Below are 17,595 nucleotides of genomic sequence, written 5' to 3'. Positions count from 1 at the left end.
TGCAAGCCGGGGTACCCCTCCCTGCCTGGCCTCTTGGAGCCCTTAAGGTGGGGGTGGGGCTCCTAAAGAGACCGGACCTCAGTGTGAGAGCCCGGCTTCCCGGGGGCGGGGGCCAGGCCTGCGGAGGCCGCCGCTGCCAGAACCGGGAGATTCCCGCCTCTAGGTGGAGTGTTCGGGTCCTCGGGGTCAGTGCCCCCATGTGGTTTCGGGGCCTCGGCCGCGTGCGGGCTAATGCCAGGGGCCGACACCTCGATTCCCTCCCGGGGCGGCCATCCTCCTGGGCACCGCCCCCTCCCGGAAGGAAGGATTTATTAGGCGCCCACTGTGTGCCAGGCACTGTGCCAAGCGCCTGGCACATATGTCAGCTGCTCCTCACAACAACCCTGGGAGGTACGTGTTTTCGCAATGAGGATGATCCTATATCCCCAATTCACAGATGAGGAAACTGAGGTAGGCAGAGGAAAGGTGCCTTGCCCAGGGTCACACAGCTAGGAAGTGTCAGAGGCTGGATTTGAACCCAACCCCAGGAAGACACAGCGCGTTGTCCCTGCGCCACGTGCCACCTGGGGCAGTGAGGCCTGATGTGGGGGGGGAGGGGGGAAAAGTATGAAAATAAATGAGCCAGACACCTTCCCCCCCTTCCCGGGGCGCACCCAGGTGGAAAAATGTCTGGAGTACCTGGTTTAACAGGTGGAGCATGATCTCAGGGAGGGGAGGCAGCCCCCAAGCTTAGGGGGACCCAGATGGAGGGGCACCTGATAGCTTCCTCCTGACCCAGGAAGGCCATTCAGCCACACACACTCACATATACTCACATATACTTACACACACATACACTCACACAATCACACTCACACACATACGCTCATACAGACACACTTTTTTTTGGGTTTATTTTTAGTTTACAACATTCATTTCCACAAGATTTTGATTTACAAATTTTCTCCCCGTTCTCCTTTCCACCACCCCAAAACAGTGATCCCCCAATCTGCTCTCTCCTGTATCCCCACAAGCCTCCTCCGACTTTCCAGTCACACACACACTTAGACACTCACTCACAAACAGACAGACACACACACATTTGTATGTTTCCTACTCAGTAAGGGTGCTCCTGAACCTTCATCTCCAGGGGAGCTGAGGCCCTGGGAGCTGCTCCTTCCCCAGGACCAGAATAGGGACCAGCATCACTGAGCTATCCAAACTCTTCCCCCCAAAGACCTGCAGTTTTTCACAGCACAAAGATGAAAGTGTTTTCTTGTCACTCAAGTTGTCCTGGAGCCCCCTTCATTTGAACAGTGCAGAAACTAAGGCCCAAAGATGTTCAAAAATGACCCACCTGAGGTTAAAGTGGTACTAAATGCAGAACTGAAATTTGAACCTACATCCTCCTATTCCAAATCTAAAAGCTAAACCTTTAAAAAAAAAATAAAACCTTTATATTCTCTGTGGGTAGCAAATGACTAAGTCTATGGTGTGAATTACAGTCCCTGCTCCAAACTTTGCCCTCTTAGTCTTCTGCAGAGGCTGTTGGATCCTTGTTCTATGCATTCATTTTCCTAACTGTGGAGCCTCTCTCCATACCCTTGCTTTGTAAAGACATTGAGAAGTAGGAGTCAGGTAAGGGCCATAGGTTTGGGTTAAGTTCCCTAGGGGATAGGTCACTTTCTTGTCTCAGAAAGAACAACCCAGTGGTTCCAACCTGTTCCTGAGATGAGAGAACAAGTTTGTATCACTAAGCTAGGACTAAAGCCTAGTTTATTTCTAATGCCTGGGTAGGTCCTAGGACAGCCCCTTTAAGACTGACTTCTCTGGGGCAAAAGAGGGGAGATCTTTGGCCTTCCTTACCCTTCTTTCTTCATTTATCCTTAGAGAAAAGGGGCAAATCTCAGCTCTAACCATGGAACCTGGAGGGATCTTGAAGGCCTTTCCCAAACATAAGAAAATGAAAACTGACTCAGACAAGAGTGGACTCATGAAGATTTCCAAGAAGGAAGAAGTAGGAGGTGGAGGTGAGCTCTGTATCCATCCCCAACCCTTCTCTCCTAGCCTCCCCTCCGCTAAACTGAATGTATGTGCAATTAGCCTTCCAAAGAAACCCTGCTTTCCAGCTTGTCTGCTAGAGCATATTGACATCTTGTACCCTACTGCCCTGCCCCCCCCCAAACCAAAACCTGGTCCTGTATTCAGTTAGGCTGTAATGCCCAAGCCCTCAATGTGAATAGGACCCATCAAAAGCCTAGAAAAATTTGAAGATCAGACCTCTGAACTGTGTGCTTAGGAAAGAACCAGTGTCCTTAGGGAGACTACTAAAGGAAAACTAGGTCAATGGCCCTTTTGGATAGAGTAAGTATAGAAGGGTCCAGGGACAGGATTACACTGGCAATTTGCTTTTTTTTTTTTTGGAGGGGGGAAGGGTAGGGTAATTGGGGTTAAGTGACTTGCCCAAGGTCACATGGCTAGTTTTTGTGTTAAGTTTCTGAGGTCGGATTTGAACTCAGGTCTTCCTGACTCCAGGGCTGGTGCTCTCTTTTCACTGTGCCACCTAGCTGCCTCTTACACTGGCAATTTGGAAAATGGGTGAGAAGACCTTCCTGGAGGAGGCTGCCCTGAGCTGTAATTTCAGGGAGAGGAGGAAAAAGAAGAGGGAGTTTCTCCATAATAAAACCAATGCTGTTGCATGGGTAAAGGAATAATATCTTTCCCCATTTGCTAGGTGAGGAAATACAGGATCAGAGAGATAAGTGACTTCTTACACAACTAATTTGTATGAAACAAATCTTACATAACTCCATCTGTGTCCAACACTTTTTACACTGTACCTTGCTCACTCTCTGATCCATGCTTTGAGTTGGAGATAGAGGAGAGAGAAGGCAGATGGTGATGAGAACTGGGATGGTTCTTATGCAGAGTGGCTGAGCCCACTGCAAGTCCATGTGTTACCCGCGGGCATTGGTCGAGCCCGGGCAGAGATCTTTGAGAAGCAAATCCTCCAGCATGGGGGCCGAATCTGCTCCCCTCAGGCCCCAGGGATCACGCACATTGTAGTGGATGAAGCTGTAGACTGTGAGCGAGCCCTCCGCCTCCTGAAATTATCCCAGCTGCCCCCAGGGGTCCAAATGATAAAGTCAGCTTGGTTGAGCCAGTGCCTGCAAGAACGGAAACTGGTGGACACTGCTGGATTCACTATCTTCATCCCTGACAGGTGAGCCCAGCATCATTGCATCTTTTCATTTACAGTAGCAAATGCCCCACTGAACGGACCTCAGATGAACCACTGAAGGTGCCACTCACCCAAGGGTTTTCCTAATTCTTAGAGAAGTCTGATTCCATTATCCCTGCTAAACAAGTCGTCAGACTAAGGCCCAGGGCAGGAAAGGTCTCAGTGTAGCCTGGGAATAAGAACTGTGGTGCCTCAGTGATCTGCCATTTCACTCTCCCTGCAGGTACCTGGACAAGGCAGACATTCGGGTTACATCTTTCCAGCCAGGGCCCTCTGGAACTTCAGCCCAGGCAGGACTGCTTTCTGCTACACCCTTTGCCCCCTCTCAGGAGCCACACTCAAAACTGAGCACCCAGCCACAGGTCAGGTGCTCATCCAAATCCCATTGTTTTCTCCTTAGGCTGTAGGAATCTGGGAGACCTTCAGGAAACTAGTCAGTGCCCAAGGGTTATGATCTAAAGATAGTCTGGAAAGTTCCACCCAGTTGGGGCAGGAGGGCTTGCTGTTCCCTGGCATCCAGTCAGCAGTCATGTACCACCTCACTGCTGTCCTGGGGTAGAGCCCTGGGCTGGGTGCTATGGGAGGAAGGAAGGGCCATGGTCCCTTCCTTAGGGTGCTCCCTCTCAGATGGAGGGAAGCATGGTCCTTCCCTTCTTGGAGTCCCCCTTATGATGGAAGAACCCTAATCTGACAGAGAATAGACAATTCCCAAACCCAGGAAAATCCCAGACTAAGGGCAAAGTCATGGCCTCTGCTCTTGGAGCCACTGGTTAGAGGGAAAGGAAGGAGGGCCTGGATTAATTTTGTGTGTTCTCTCTATTTCAAGCCTAACTCTTATGATGAAAGCAGTGACGAGGAGGAAGTACAGGTTACCTCAGCTGACCTGGAAACCCTGATCACTGGCAAATACCCAAGCACCCCTGAAGGAGATGCTGAGCCCAGCCTGGCCCCCACTGTCAGTGATAAGTGGGTGTGTTCCCAGCCCTCTAGCCAGAAGAAGACCAACCATAATCCTCACATTACAGAGAAGCTGGAAGTGCTGGCCAAAGCCTATACTGTTCAAGGTGACAGGTGGCGGTCACTAAGCTATTCCAAGGCTATCAGTGCCCTCAAGAGCTTTCACAAGCCTGTCACCTCCTACCAGGTAGGAGCCCTGAATGCCTCAGGGCAGGAGTTATGGCTTCCACTTCAGGGAACCACAGTCCAAAGGAAGAGAGCCCTCCTTCTGAGGGAAGAGAAACACTCTTATTGTTAGGGAGCCCCTATTCTGATTAGAACTCTGGAGAGGCAGGGTGGGGAGGGGGAATACAGAAGTCTTCCAACCAGCAAGGAGACAACCCTCAAGAAATATTCAGCTCTTCCTGGGTATACTGAGAATACAAGCATCAAGTATGAAATAGTTCCTACTTGTAAGAGGCTTACATTCGATGGAGGAAGACAAAATACATGGAAAAATACATACAGCAAAAACCTAAAGTTAGTAAGTAAAAAAATATGCCAACTAGTTGAGTACAAGATACTGTCCTGGGAGCAAGGGCCCCAGAAGTGGGGAGATCAGGAAGAAGCCGGTTCTTGGGCTACATCTGAAAGGCAGAGGGAAAAAGGAAGGAGGGCATTCCAGATGTAGGAGCTGGATAGGTACATGGTTAAAGCAAGAACAAAGAGATGGGAGGTGGGCTACGGGGTGAGAGCAGAGCAAAGGTCAGTTTGACTGGATTGGAATAGTGTGGGAGGGGAAGTTATGTTGGTGGGACTGGAAAGAGGGGCCAGGGCCAGCTTGTGTAGGCTTTCAAAGCTTAACAGAGGGTCTTCTATTTGATGGAGGAACCTGGAAGCCCATGGGGTTGTTTGAGTGGGAAGTCACGCATTCAAGGACGGTTATTTTGACTGAGAGGCATATGATGGACCAGCAGGGTGAGAGAGGACAGTCGTTGCAGTAATCTGGGTGAGAGGAGGGCCTGAATGCTAGGAGACAGGATGTCTGAGTCCTGGCTTTTTACCTGTGATTACATCTGTTGCTGAGGCCTTCCTTGTCCTTGGGATTATTACCCTATATTCCACTGTGTCCTGACCCTATCTCTGGCTCCAAGTTTATATAATCATGTAGCTTTCTACCACCCTGAACTTGCCCTTAGCTAGTCTTGAGCTTCAGGGAGCCCCCCAGGCCAGCACAGTCATAGATTGTTCATCGGAGTCTCCCTCCCTCTCTTCTTCCATACTTGCTTCTTGTGTCATTGTTACTACATTCTATAGGAAGCCTGTGGCATCCCAGGGATTGGAAAGAGCATGGCAGAGAAGATCATGGAGATTGTAGACAGTGGTCATCTTCGGAAACTGGACCATATCAGTGACAGTGTACCTGTCCTAGAGCTCTTCTCTGGTATCTGGGGAGTTGGAAGCAAGACTGCCCAGATGTGGTACCAGCAGGTCTTTCCTCTGCCCCAGCCCCACCCCCCTCATTACTATATCAACTCCCTCCTCTGATCCTGAGCTCTTTATGGGTGACCTCCCTTGATTTAGTTGTAATTCAGATCTGCCCTTTGTTGGGAATGTAAAATCCAGATAGTCTCTTTCCTCAGATCGAGGCCTAAGCTTATTCAAACCTGTTCCTCCTACCTTACCCCCTTCCTCATTCCCCAGAGCTATCCCAGGAGCTCAGGATGCTTTCTATTATTTCCTTCTTAGAAAAGAAAAGATTCTTCTTCTCCTGGTTCTCTCTGGGAACTGAGTCTGTTTTCCTAGGGATGCTCCCCCATCAGTCCTTCCCCTGAGATTGGGTGGATGACTGGGACCCCTGTATAAGTGACCAGTGTTTTCAGGTGGTATCTCGGAGTATTCCTGGGACCTAGAACCTCACTACCTCCTACTGTGTGGCTGGCTTTTTCAGGGCTTCCGGACTCTGGAGGACATTCAAAGTCAGGCCACCCTGACTGCTCAGCAGGCCATCGGCCTGAAGCATTATGAGGACTTCCTCAAGCGCATACCCAGGGAAGAGGCTGCAGAGATCGAGCAGACTGTGAGCAGAAACCCCAAGTTGGGGAAAGGGGGGACAGTCTGGGAGAAAAGGGAAGGGATTTTCAGATACAGCTCACCAGGTAGGACGTGTGTCCTCCACCTTCCTCCCGAACTGAGCTCATGATGGTCTGCCCAGGGAGGTTGGGAAGTGAGAGTCTGGCAGACAGCAAAGGCCTAAAGGCGAGAGTGAAGGGGGGAGAGCTGGCTTTTTTGGCTTCCCTAAAGCCTCCAGGTGGGAAGCATCCACACCATTATTTTCAGAGTCAAGGGGAGCGATAGAGAACGGTTGGGTAGGGGAAGGATGGTGGCCCCATTCTGCTTCTGGGAAGAGTGGCTACCTTCAGAGCCAATAGTCTCATCTCCTTGTCTTCTCACAGGGACTAAGACTTCAGATTTATTAGTTTAGAGTTGGGTGAAGATTGAAATTAGCATGTAACAATCAGAAGGCCCCTCAGGGCACCTCGGCTAATCTCCTCACCTTTCGAAAGCACAAGGCTCCAAGGTGAAGTGTCCCAAAGGGGCAGACTGAATAGGTCTGCATGCCCCAGGCCAGGCTTACTCTCTGCGCTGGATAACACTGCCTCTGAGGTTGTATCTGACATTGGATTGTGTTTGGAGTTAGGCTAGAGGTTGCTTTCAGGCAGAGTTACTGCTGGGGTTGTTGTTTAGTGGCAGGGTGAGCTTAGGGTAACATGTTAGTGCTGCCTGTATGTGGGCACCGTCTTGAACATAAGAGGCACTTAAACATTTTTTAAAGTGAATTGAATTTGCCTTCCTTTCCCTTATCCGAAAGCCTTTTCCCCTTTGACTGCCAGAGCCTGCACTTCTGAAAAGCCCATTAAGGCAGGACAGGATGGTCACTATAGTAGTTGTGGGAGACACAAGGGACAATGTGGGGCATAGAGTGAAGATGGGGAGACCCCTGGGGACAGGCACCAAGATTAGGCTGTGCTGTCCCCGTATCCATCCATCACTGTGGCAGAACTATTCGTGCTGACGTTGTCACTCATTCTTGGTGCCCAGGCATAAAGAATACATTCTCCCACCCCCATCCCCCAACTTGAGTTAGATCTGAAGCACTTCTCTTCCTTGTTTGAACAGACCGAAAACTTTGGGTCCCATTCAGAGGCCTTTTGATAGAATTAGGCATCCCAGGCCCCTCCTCCCTTCCCTTGGGATAGGCCCAAGAAGGGAATTAAGGGATTAGTGGATGCCGCTTGTCAGGAGACCACTGAGGAGGCCTGGTTCTATCCATTGGAAGGCCAAAAAAAATCTTCATTTCCTAGAGAGAAGGTGGGAAGGCCATCTGCATGAGAAAGACCTCTGTGTCTTTGGGATGGAGTCTAATGAGTTTATCTCCCCTTAATGAAGGATAATCCTCCAGGTGGAAATTATTCCTTGTTTCAATCCATAAGGAGACAGGGTATGGATCTTCTCCCTCCCCCCATCAAAGATTGGGCCCTGGGTGCTAGGCACCTGGTTGATCCTCAGGCTCCACCTCCCTTTCATATAGACTCTCCTCCAACCTTTAAATTCATAGATTTGGTGGGGGAGAACCTAGGCTTTATATATCCTGTCTGCCTAGTTAGATTTGGGGGGAGTGGGGCAAGTCTCTCCTGCTCTTCAGTATTTCTATAAGATTGATTCTGCAGCCTCCCTCAGTAACACAGTGCTAAATCAATCAGTTAATCAGCGAGGATTTATTAAGGGCCTACTGTGTTTCAGACACCCTGCCAGAGACTCAGAATACCAATTAAAAAGTGAAGCAGTCCATGCTCTTAAGGAGTTTTTGTTCTACTAGAGGGATATGATATTTTCATAGATAAGAAAACACAGTATTTGTACATACAAAATCTATGGTGATGGTGGTGGTGGCAATCGCTAACAATTGGAATCAGGCAGAATGTTTTCTTGAAAGAGCTGCCACTGAAGCTGAGCCTTGAAGGGAGTGAGGGTCTCCAAGAAGTGGAGGTGAAGAGGAAGAGCATTCTGGCCACAGCCTGTGCAAAAGCGTGAGAAATAAAACATGATCCGTGGGGAAGCTAATGCAGGCCTCTTTGGCTGCATCGTAAGTGTCCAAGAAAGAGTAAACTGGAACCAGATTGTGAAGGCCTCTAAAGGGCAGTGGGGGACCACTGAAGGTGCCTCAGCAAAAGAGAGGGCATGATCAGAGTGGAACTCCAAGAGTATCTCTCTTCTCTGTGCAGATCGGATCCAAGAGAGGAGAGACTTGGAGGAAAAGTGATTAGGAGGTCATTGTAGTAGTCCAGGTGAGAAGTGATAAGGGCCTGGATCTGGTGGTTGTGGTGGGAGTAGGGAGAAAAAGACAAAGTGAGAAGGGCCCAGGAGGTGGAATCAGTAGGACTTGGCAGCCTTGGCTTTGAGGATACTGCCCAAGTTTTGAATCTGAATGATGGTGCCTTGGATAAAAATAAGAAAGTCAGAAGGAGGGTGTGTTTAGGGAGAAGGATAATGAATATTGAATTTCAGCTGCCGGTGGGGGCCCTGGGTAGAGGTGGTCCAGGAAGCAGTTGGAAATTTGAGACTGGAGCTTGGGGGAGAGATGGAGGTTGGATATGTAGATTTGAGAGTCATTTGCATAGAGGTGATAGTCGAATCCAGGGGAGTTGATGAGATCACCAGAGGAGTATAGAGAGAGAAAAGAAGAGAGAGCTTGGGATAGAGCCCCAAGGTGTACTCCTTCTAGGGAGATTACAAAGGATCATGTGAGGCCAGAAGAGAATCCCAACAGAATTGGTATCAGAAGAGCCCACAGAGGGAAGAGTCTCCAGCATGACTAGGTGGGCAGTTAGCATTATCAGATGAGGTCCTGGGATTTAACAGTCAAGAGAGTAATGATAACCCTGCACAGAGTCCCATGGGAAGGATGGGGGCCACATTGCAGGGAGCTGTGTCCAGCTTTTTCCTAGGAATTTGACCATGAAAGAGAGGAATGCTACAGGACAAGAGCTTCAGGGGAGGGTCGGATCAAGTGAAGACTTTGAGTATGTGGATGTTGATGTGGACATGGGCATGTTTGAAGGCCGAAGGGAAAGAGCCAGCCAGTAAAAGGAGGTGTAGAAATGGTCCTTTCCTATTGGTCAGTTCTGTCTGCCATCCACACTCCATTGTCATCCTTTTCTTATAAAAAGTAGAGGATGACCTGTCCCTTCCATGTCCCCTTTCCTGCCTACCTTTCACTTTCCTGCCCAGGGCACTTAGTTTCTGTTGTCCATTTTCTCAACCCTCCTAGGTCCATTCTTGGACCTGGAGTGGCGCTTGTGACTACCCCATTCCCAGAGAGGGGTTGGCTTGGGGCCTGGAGGTGGTCCCTGATCACCAGTGCCTCTGCTTCCCCATCTTGTAGGTCCGGGAGGCAGCTCATACCCTCAACCCTGGGCTGCTCTCCGTGGCATGTGGCTCATATCGCCGGGGTAAGGCGACATGTGGGGATGTGGACGTGCTGGTCACTCACCCAGATGGAAGATCACACCAGGGGATCCTCAGCCAGATCCTGGATACCCTTCGACAGCGAGGTACAGCCCCAGGCCGGGGGCTCCTGGAGTGAGTGGGAGGTTCCTCAAAGAATGAGAGCTGGGAAGAAACTCCAACTGGGGAGGGAGCATGATGTGATCCAAGAGACATGAGTGGAAATCAGGAGGCCTGGATTAAAGTCCTGAGTTTTATTAACTAGCTGTATGACCTTGGACAAGTCACTGCCCTTCTCAGGGCTGTCTGTCTCCAAGGAGCTTCTAGTCCTGATGATCTGTATTTCTAGTAACTCGAGAAGAAGAGACTGGAGTTGAGGGGTGGGTTTTAGACTTTTCCCACCATCTCCTAATTCCCTTTCCTTCTTGGCCTTCCTGGCACAGGGTTCCTGACAGATGACCTGGTCAGCCAGGATGATAATGGGCAGCAGCAGAAGTATCTGGGCGTGTGCCAATTGCCAGGGCCTAGTCATCCCCACCGGCGCTTGGACATCATTGTGGTACCTTACAGCGAGTTTGCTTGTGCCTTACTGTATTTCACTGGCTCTGCCTACTTTAATCGCTCCATGAGGGCTCTGGCCAAGACAAAGGGCATGAGCCTGTCAGAGCACGCGCTCAGCACTGCTGTGGTGCGTGATGGCCATGGCACCAAGGTGGGGCCAGGTCGGGCATTGCCTACCCCAACAGAGAAGGATGTCTTCAGACTCTTGGGCCTGCCATACCGTGAGCCCTCTGAACGGGACTGGTGACCCTCCCCCTCTCCCAGCCTCAAATCATTCACCAAAGTGGGATTGGAGACCCCCCTATACTCACATACCACTGACTGGGACCTTTTCCCCTACCCACCTTGGAGTTTCTTTTGCTTGACAAGGAACCAGAGAGTGATCACCATTCGCCCTAGCACGTTGCACTGGGAGCTCTGTTGATGAGCCGTCGCTTTTCCCCGGAAGTACATCCATTGGCCCTCCCAGAAGCAGGCTGAGTGTGTGTCTCTCTATTGCCCTAGAGTGTATTGTTTGTTATATGCTTCACTCCTCCCTTTGCCCCAGTTTAATAAGCAGCAGGTGGCTTCCATGCAGTCTGACCCACTTCCTGTGCCTAGGACCCAGGCATACCTAGAGGGTCCCACCTCCTGGCCCACTTGCACTCAAGCACCAGGAAGATAGAGTGTCTTTTGCGGAGTGGAATGATGGTTACAGCAGGTGGTCAGCTTGTGTTCCCCTTTTCTATTCACTTCCTGTGCTTCTGAAGGGGCAGAGAAAGAGGGTGGTCCAGTGCAAGAGTGTGTGTGTTGTGGTTGAGCAATGTGAGGGGAGACTGAGAGAATAGTAAAATTCATTTGACATTTTGTTCTCTGGTATCTGTAATCCCTCCCTCCTGCATTTCCCTGTCTGGGCCTAGTTTGTCTGGGATGATAGCAACTAAGACAGGAACTGAGTCAGCCCAAGTTGACTCAGGAATTGGAACCCCTAAAACCAAGAGATGGAGGATTTAGGGGGAGTAGGGGTAGGGCATGTGTGTGTTAGAGCTCCTTAGCCCATCAATAAAAATGCATTTATCTACTCTGCTGTGTACTTTGCTGGAACTGTGGAAGAGAAAAGGAAGTGAAGGTGGGTTCCTTGGCCTTAGGGAGTTCCCATGCTAGTTAGGCAGAAAAGACACACACACACACACACAAAAAACAGAATAATTAGGTTCTAATCATATGATATCAGCTAAGTGCACTGGGAGTTTGGAGAAGGGTGAGATTGTCAGTGTGAGTGCTAGTGGTCAGGGAAAGCTCCCTGAAAGAGGGGGAGCTTTGAAGACTCCAGGTGGAGGGGTGGGGAGGGGGTCTTTGTAGGTGGGGCAACCTCAGGAGGAAAAGCATCATTGTAAATGAACATGTTAGGCCATGTTTGGGGGAACATGAACATTTTTTTTTGCCTTTTTTTTTTTGGAAGGCAATTGGGGTTAAGTGACTTGACCAATGTCACACAACCAGTTTTTGTGTTAAGTATCTGAGGCCAGATTTGAACTCAGGTCCTCCTGACTCTAGGGCTGGAGCTCTATTCACTGTGCCACCCAGCTGCCCTGGGCACATGAACATTTAAGGCATTCTTCTCATTGGCTTTTTGGGCCTCTTGCCTTTGAGTTAGTCTATTTTTTTTTTTTTTTGCCTTTTTGGAGGGCAATTGGGGTTAAGTAACTTGCCCGAGGTTACACAGCTAGTTCTTTCGTGTGGGTGTTAAGTGTCTGAGGCCAGAACCAAACTCTGGTCCTCCTGACTCTGGGGCCAGCGCTTTACTCACTGTGCCACCTACCTGCCCGCTAGTCTATTTTTTAAGGTGTTATTTTCTTCAGTCAGGTTGTTGACTTTTCATGATTTTCTTGCATCATTCTCACTTCTCTTCCCGATTTTTCCTTCACTTCTCTTATTTGGTTTTCAAAATCCTTCTTAAGCTCCTCTATGGCCTATAACCAGTTCATATTTTTCTTGGAAGCTTTTGGTGCAGGAATTCTGACTTAGTTGTCTTCCTTCTGTTCCATGCTTTAATCCTTTTTATCCCCAAAAAAGGAGTCCAAAGTCGGATTGTTGTGCTTGCTTCGCTTCCTTTGCTTGCTCATGTTGCCACTCAATTACTTGACTTTTGAGCTTTTTGCCACAGTAGAACTCTGCTTCCAGAAAGGAGAGCTTTGTCCCAAATAGCTGGGGTTTTCTCAGCTGCTGGAGCTATTAGTTGGATGCCCTCTCTGAAGCCTCCACTGGCTCTGGCACACTGGTTACACACCCTAGGACCTCTACCCTAGACAGCAATCCATATCCAAGCAGGTTAAAACAAGAGTGAATATCCCTCAGATTGGTTGCTTGGTCCCCCTACAATCTGCAGGCCAGGAGCTCTGAAGCAGCCATGCACCAGCTGCCATGCCTTAGACACTTCTCCCTCTGGGGACAGAGGCCGGACTACTCTCCTGGACCCCCTGTTCCCACAAAGTCCACACTGAACTCTTACTTTGTCTTTGGCATTTATGGGTTGATAATTCTTGAAAACTGCCACAGCTGCTAGTGATCCACTCTTCCGAAGTCCCTCTAGCTGGGGCTGGTCGTGGCCACCCTGAGGCCACTTTGGATTCACGTGGGGCTGGGCTCTTCCCATTGCACTGTGATGGACTGTTCCTGCCAGCCTGCTGGGCTGTCTTCAGTGCGAGGTTTATTTCTGTCACTGTGTGGGTTCTGTAGCCCTTAGGTTTGTTTAGAGTCATTTTTATAGGTATTTGAGGTGGTTATGGAGGGGGCAATGGAGTTTTCCTGCTTCTACGCCACCATCTTGGCAGGAACATGAACATTTAAAAGGCCATATGGGGCCTCAGGTGATGAGACAGTTGAGATCATGCAGTAGAAAAAGGGAAACTATTAACATTTTCTAAACAATGGAATAACATGCAAAAAAAACATTGGCTTTGGTGTGACAGATGGATTTTCAAAAGAGATTAGAGTTGGGGAGAATGATTGGGAAACTTGAAATAGAGTGCTCAAGCTGGGGGGGCCTCAGAGGTCACCTGATCTAGCCCCTGGCTTCATTCCAGAATGTCCTCTGCCACATTCACTTCAGAGCGGCATCGTTGGGGTGGTGGAGAGAATGCTAGTCTTGGACTCAAAAGACACTTACTGGTCATGAGATCCCCAGCCTCAGCTTCCCCATCTGTAAAATGGAGGCAATGATACTTGCACTGTCTCCTCGGGTTATTGTGAAGTTCTTTTCAAACCTTAAAGCATTGTAGAAATGTAAGCTACCTAAAAAAAAAAAAGCTCCAGTGTTGGACAGTCTGTTCCATGTTTTAAGTAGGTTTAATTGTTAGGAATTTTCTTCCAGGACTTGAAATAAAATCTTCCTCTGTGACTTCCATCCAGTATTCCTAGTTTGGCTTTTTAGAGCTGCAGAGAATAAGTCCAGCCTCCTCCATGGCAGCCCTTCAGATCCTGGAAGACAGCCCCCCTAACCCTGTGTCTTCCACCACCCACCACCCCCTTCACCAAGTCTCAGGAGTCAAAGGGCACCTCCAGTTAGTCCAGGCATCGCCTCGACAACATTCCTAAACAGTGGTTATCGGGGCTTCACTGAAGATCTCTAGTGAGAGGGAATGTATCCGCATAACACTCCGATGCATGGAATGTACTTGCTCCTCATCTCACCCTCTGAGAGCCCCTCTTTCCTTTAAGACTTTGTCTGGGCACCAACTTCTGCACAAAGCCCTTCCTGGGCCTGCTACTGCCCAAGGCGTACTAAATTGCCTGTCTCCCCTATTCTAATGGAAACCCTTTGCAAGTAGGGAGTGTTTTATACTCTGTGCTCCAATTCCCAGTGCCTGGCACATAGTAGGCACTTAAATTCTTGGTAATTGAGGAAAGATAGCCCATTCCATTTTTGGACAGTTAACTAGAAGGTTTTCCCTTGTGTCAAGTCTAAGTCTCCTGCTACAGCTTCTCCCTGTTCTAAGTTTACTCTCTGGGACCAAAGGAGCAGGAAAAAAAAACCCTAATCCCTCTTTCACTTAACACTCCAAATAATCAGCTAGCAGTCATTGGTTCAATCCCTGCTGCCAGTCTTGTCAGGCATTGCCAGTTCTTCCAGCCAGGCTTCATGTAGCTCAGTACTGAGATTCCTTCCTATCATGGTTTTCTTGGGCTTCTCTCCAAGATGTGGTCTTTTCCAAAATGGGTGGCCCATGGCTAGCCACAACACTCCAGGTACTGTGATGAGGGGAGGAAACACAGATGACTGTCCGTTTCTGTGTTCTGGATGCCATGCCATTTTTACTGCAGCCTAAAATGTCCTTTGGTTTTTGGTTGCTGCGTCCCACTGTTTACTTTATTTTGCTTTTTGGAGGGCAGTTGGGGCCAAGTGACTTGCCCAAGGTCACAGGGCTAGGTTTTTTTATGTGTGTGTTGTGTCTGAGGTCGGATTTGAACTCAGTCCTCCTGACTCCAGGGTCGGTGCTCTATTCACTGCACCACCTAGCTGCCCCCACTATTTACTTATGATGAAAATGGCTGTCCACCAAAATTCTCCTGTCTTTTCTGACCCTGTTTAGCCCCACCTCCTCCCTCTTGTGTTCACAGTGTTCAGTTTTTTGTTTTTGTTTGTTTTATCTTAACATGTATAGGACTTTATGTTTACCTTTTAATTTTTCTCCTTATTTTTTGACTAATTAGCAAACATTTATTAACTGCCCCTCTCTAGGCACTGGAGATGGACAAAAATTAAACAAGCTCTGCTCTCATTCTATCGGGGAATAGACTATATGTATGTATATACTTGTACAACGTGTATATAACGGATGTTCAGAATAAGCAGGGTAGTTTGAGAAAGAGGGCGCTATGATTTGGCCATCCTTCTGGCCTAGCAAGGTCTTTTGGTGTCCTGATGTTTGTGCTTTGGGCAAGCTTGCCATCCATGCTTTTATCCAGGTCATCAATACAAGGTGAACCGCCCCAGGGCTAAGGACTGATCCCTGAAGGTCCCCACTAGAGACATTTCTTTTTGCTAGTTTAGTTAACCTGGTCATTAGACAGTTCCAAATTAATTTAATTACCATCTTCTAGGCCACTCATCTTCTATCATGTCACTAAGGATAGCACGGGGGACTTTATCACATGCTTTTCTGAAATCTAAGTAAATTTGGATGCATTTGGATATAACATTCTAGTAACCATTATCAAAAAAGGAAGAGAGGTTTGAGCCTTCTGTGGCCTATTCATACCAAAGCCATCCTTATTTTTAGTCAAGCTACCTCTTCCCTTTTTTAGATCATGAACGATTCTTTGAATAGTTCTTCCCGAAGCTGTCTCATGTGCAGTGTTCCATTCCAGTTGCCCATTGATATGTTCCAGATTATTCATATTCCTTCTAAACTTTGGCACCCAGAATAGAACACGATACCCTAGACTGATTTTAATGCAGCCTAAAGTTTATTCAAAGCTCAACAAATATCTAATATTAGCCAAGATGAACAGATATTAATTGATTCAACACATGTGAGTCACCATTACATGTGAAGTGCTGTGCAGGGGGATGGTAGAAAGCAAAAAACTATAAATACCAGTGCAATCCTTAATGAATTTTTGTTAAATTGAGTTCGATCTTGGAGCTTACAGCCTTTTAGTACTGAGGGTCCCAGGTAGAGGAATTACCCTAAGATCTCTCTTGTGAGTCTGTCCTTTTCTGCTGTCCCCTGCCCTCTGGGGGAAGGGGAGAGAAGACCAGACTGTTCTTCCTTCCCCATATTGCTTGGTGGCAGCCATACCATCCTTGCTTCAGGGCACCGAGTCCTAGGAACAAGGGAATAGTGGTAAATCAGAATCCTCCAACCCCCCCTCAACTTTGGGCCCCGGAAACCTGAGCTATCTGTTGGAAAGAAGCAAAGGGGGAGAGCATAAAAGGGTAGGAACAAAAGGACCCCTCCTCCATAAAGGTAGCTGGTGGCCCCATTCACACCATAGTGCTAACCAGTCAAACTCGGCTCATCAAAGTACCCAGAGCCTTAAAAGGTCCTTTATGAGGGGACAAGTTCTCCCTGCTCTGGGCCCCAGTGCTAACCAGGTGCCCTAGTGAGGCCTTCCCTTTGAGGGGGCTTCGATTGATTCCCCAGTATAAAACTGCCACTTTTTGCTCCCAACCAATCTGTATTAGGAATCATAACCATTCCCCCACCTCCTGCCCTCATCACCACCAAGGATGGGCTTTATCAAGCAGTGGCCAGCACACCTGTGAAATTCTGACCCTCAGGGGGGTGTGATACATTCCATACTCTTTCTGAGCTGGCTTTAGAGTGACCCCTGCTGGCCAGCAGGAATTGCCTGACCATTTCCTGAGGATGGTTAACGGACTAGGAAGAGTACTGGTCCTTATTATCAGGACGAAGTTACTTTTAGCACTCCTGCCATGGAGGCTGTGAAGTGGGTGGGGTGTTTCCTCCAATTATCAATTTCTCTGTCTGGGCTGACTATGGCACCTCAGCTTCTGGGGGATTTAAGAGATCCAGAGACCCCAGGCTAGACTAGAGGCTGTTGGTGTTGGAGAGGGAGGCACTGGCCCAGGAAATCTCACAGCCTGCATCACCCATAAAGCATGCCTCAAATGAGGCATTTTGACACAGGGCTCTAGGATCATTCAGGTGAACCCCTTTCTCACCATACAGTCCTACCCCAATCTTTTGAGCTTGGGGGAATCTGGTGTGTCTTTTCCCCTAGCAGAATCATTAGCCCACAAAATCCTTAGGTTGGGGTGCTCTTCTTATGCAGAGCATGTCGCTTCTCCTTCCTAGCCTCCCCAGGAAATGAGAACAGGAAGTGTTAGTCGGAAAGGCTCCATTCCCTCACTCTACCCCCGTACCCACCAGACCAGACCATTTGGGACTGACATTTCTCAGAGATCCCCTGAGTGATTCCAGGGCCTTTGACCCTTGATGCTGTGGGATAAAGAGGGAATTTCCACTGCTGAGTGTTAGCAGTCAGCAGCAGCAGCCCTAGGGAGGGGGACCTAGGAAATAACCCTTGCCTTTCCCTCCTGCTGCTCCCTCAGATTCTTAGAGAGCTGTTTGGTCTAGCTTCTCCCATCTTAGGCCCCTCTCCTCCAGTCTCAGATGAGCCTCAGGGAGGTCAGAAAGGAGAAGAAAAAACACAAATAGGCTCTATGCCCGCTAGAAAGAAGAAAAGATCAAAGAAACGCTCGTGCCCTTATGTATCCTGTCCACCCCCTGATCCTCAGTAGCAGTCAAGGCTCCAAGCCTCCCCCATAGCCATTTGGTGACCAGCCCATTCCAGCTATGGAGAGAGTGTAGGCACCCCCTTCATAGTCCAGCTCTCTCCCCTCCCTCACCTCATTGCATCAT

General features: G+C 48.8%; 2 protein-coding genes across 4 annotated transcripts in view; both read left to right on the top strand.

Moving 5' to 3' along the window:
- Positions 1 to 17,595, top strand: part of NPM3 (nucleophosmin/nucleoplasmin 3) — a 390,782-nt gene that overhangs the window by 219,226 nt on the left and 153,961 nt on the right. The gene's annotated exons all lie outside the window — the stretch shown is intronic.
- On the top strand, positions 6 to 11,286 carry POLL (DNA polymerase lambda). Of its 3 annotated transcripts, XM_069098774.1 has the most exons (9): positions 14 to 390; positions 1,870 to 2,009; positions 2,908 to 3,202; positions 3,444 to 3,582; positions 4,047 to 4,364; positions 5,474 to 5,647; positions 6,108 to 6,236; positions 9,603 to 9,771; positions 10,108 to 11,286. In XM_069098774.1, the coding sequence occupies exons 1-9, from the start codon at positions 359 to 361 to the stop codon at positions 10,470 to 10,472; spliced, it is 1,761 nt and encodes a 586-aa protein (XP_068954875.1). In that variant the 5' UTR covers positions 14 to 358; the 3' UTR covers positions 10,473 to 11,286. The 3 variants fall into 3 exon arrangements, with proteins under 3 accessions (XP_068954876.1, XP_068954875.1, XP_068954877.1); XM_069098775.1 differs by lacking the exon at positions 5,474 to 5,647 and having other exon boundaries at positions 6 to 390; XM_069098776.1 differs by lacking the exon at positions 14 to 390 and having other exon boundaries at positions 1,871 to 2,009; positions 3,021 to 3,202.

Source organism: Petaurus breviceps, unplaced genomic scaffold (genome assembly GCF_028583685.1).
Source record: "Petaurus breviceps papuanus isolate PSGF00001 unplaced genomic scaffold, PetGlider_PUasm1.0 37, whole genome shotgun sequence".
In the NCBI taxonomy this organism is placed as follows: Eukaryota; Metazoa; Chordata; class Mammalia; order Diprotodontia; family Petauridae; genus Petaurus; species Petaurus breviceps.
The sequence above is the reverse complement of the archived record's forward strand: the minus strand, read 5'-3'. Positions and strand labels throughout refer to the sequence as shown.

What these genes read in the sequence shown, in the direction of transcription:
- POLL (XM_069098774.1), top strand. Translation starts at nt 359, where the DNA reads ATGTCAGCTGCTCCTCACAACAACCCTGGGAG. An exon ending in CCTCACAACAACCCTGGGAG is followed by an intron (nt 391 to 1,869) that starts GTACGTGTTTTC and finishes ATTTATCCTTAG; the next exon opens with AGAAAAGGGGCAAATCTCAG. An exon ending in AGCCTGTCACCTCCTACCAG is followed by an intron (nt 4,365 to 5,473) that starts GTAGGAGCCCTG and finishes TACATTCTATAG; the next exon opens with GAAGCCTGTGGCATCCCAGG.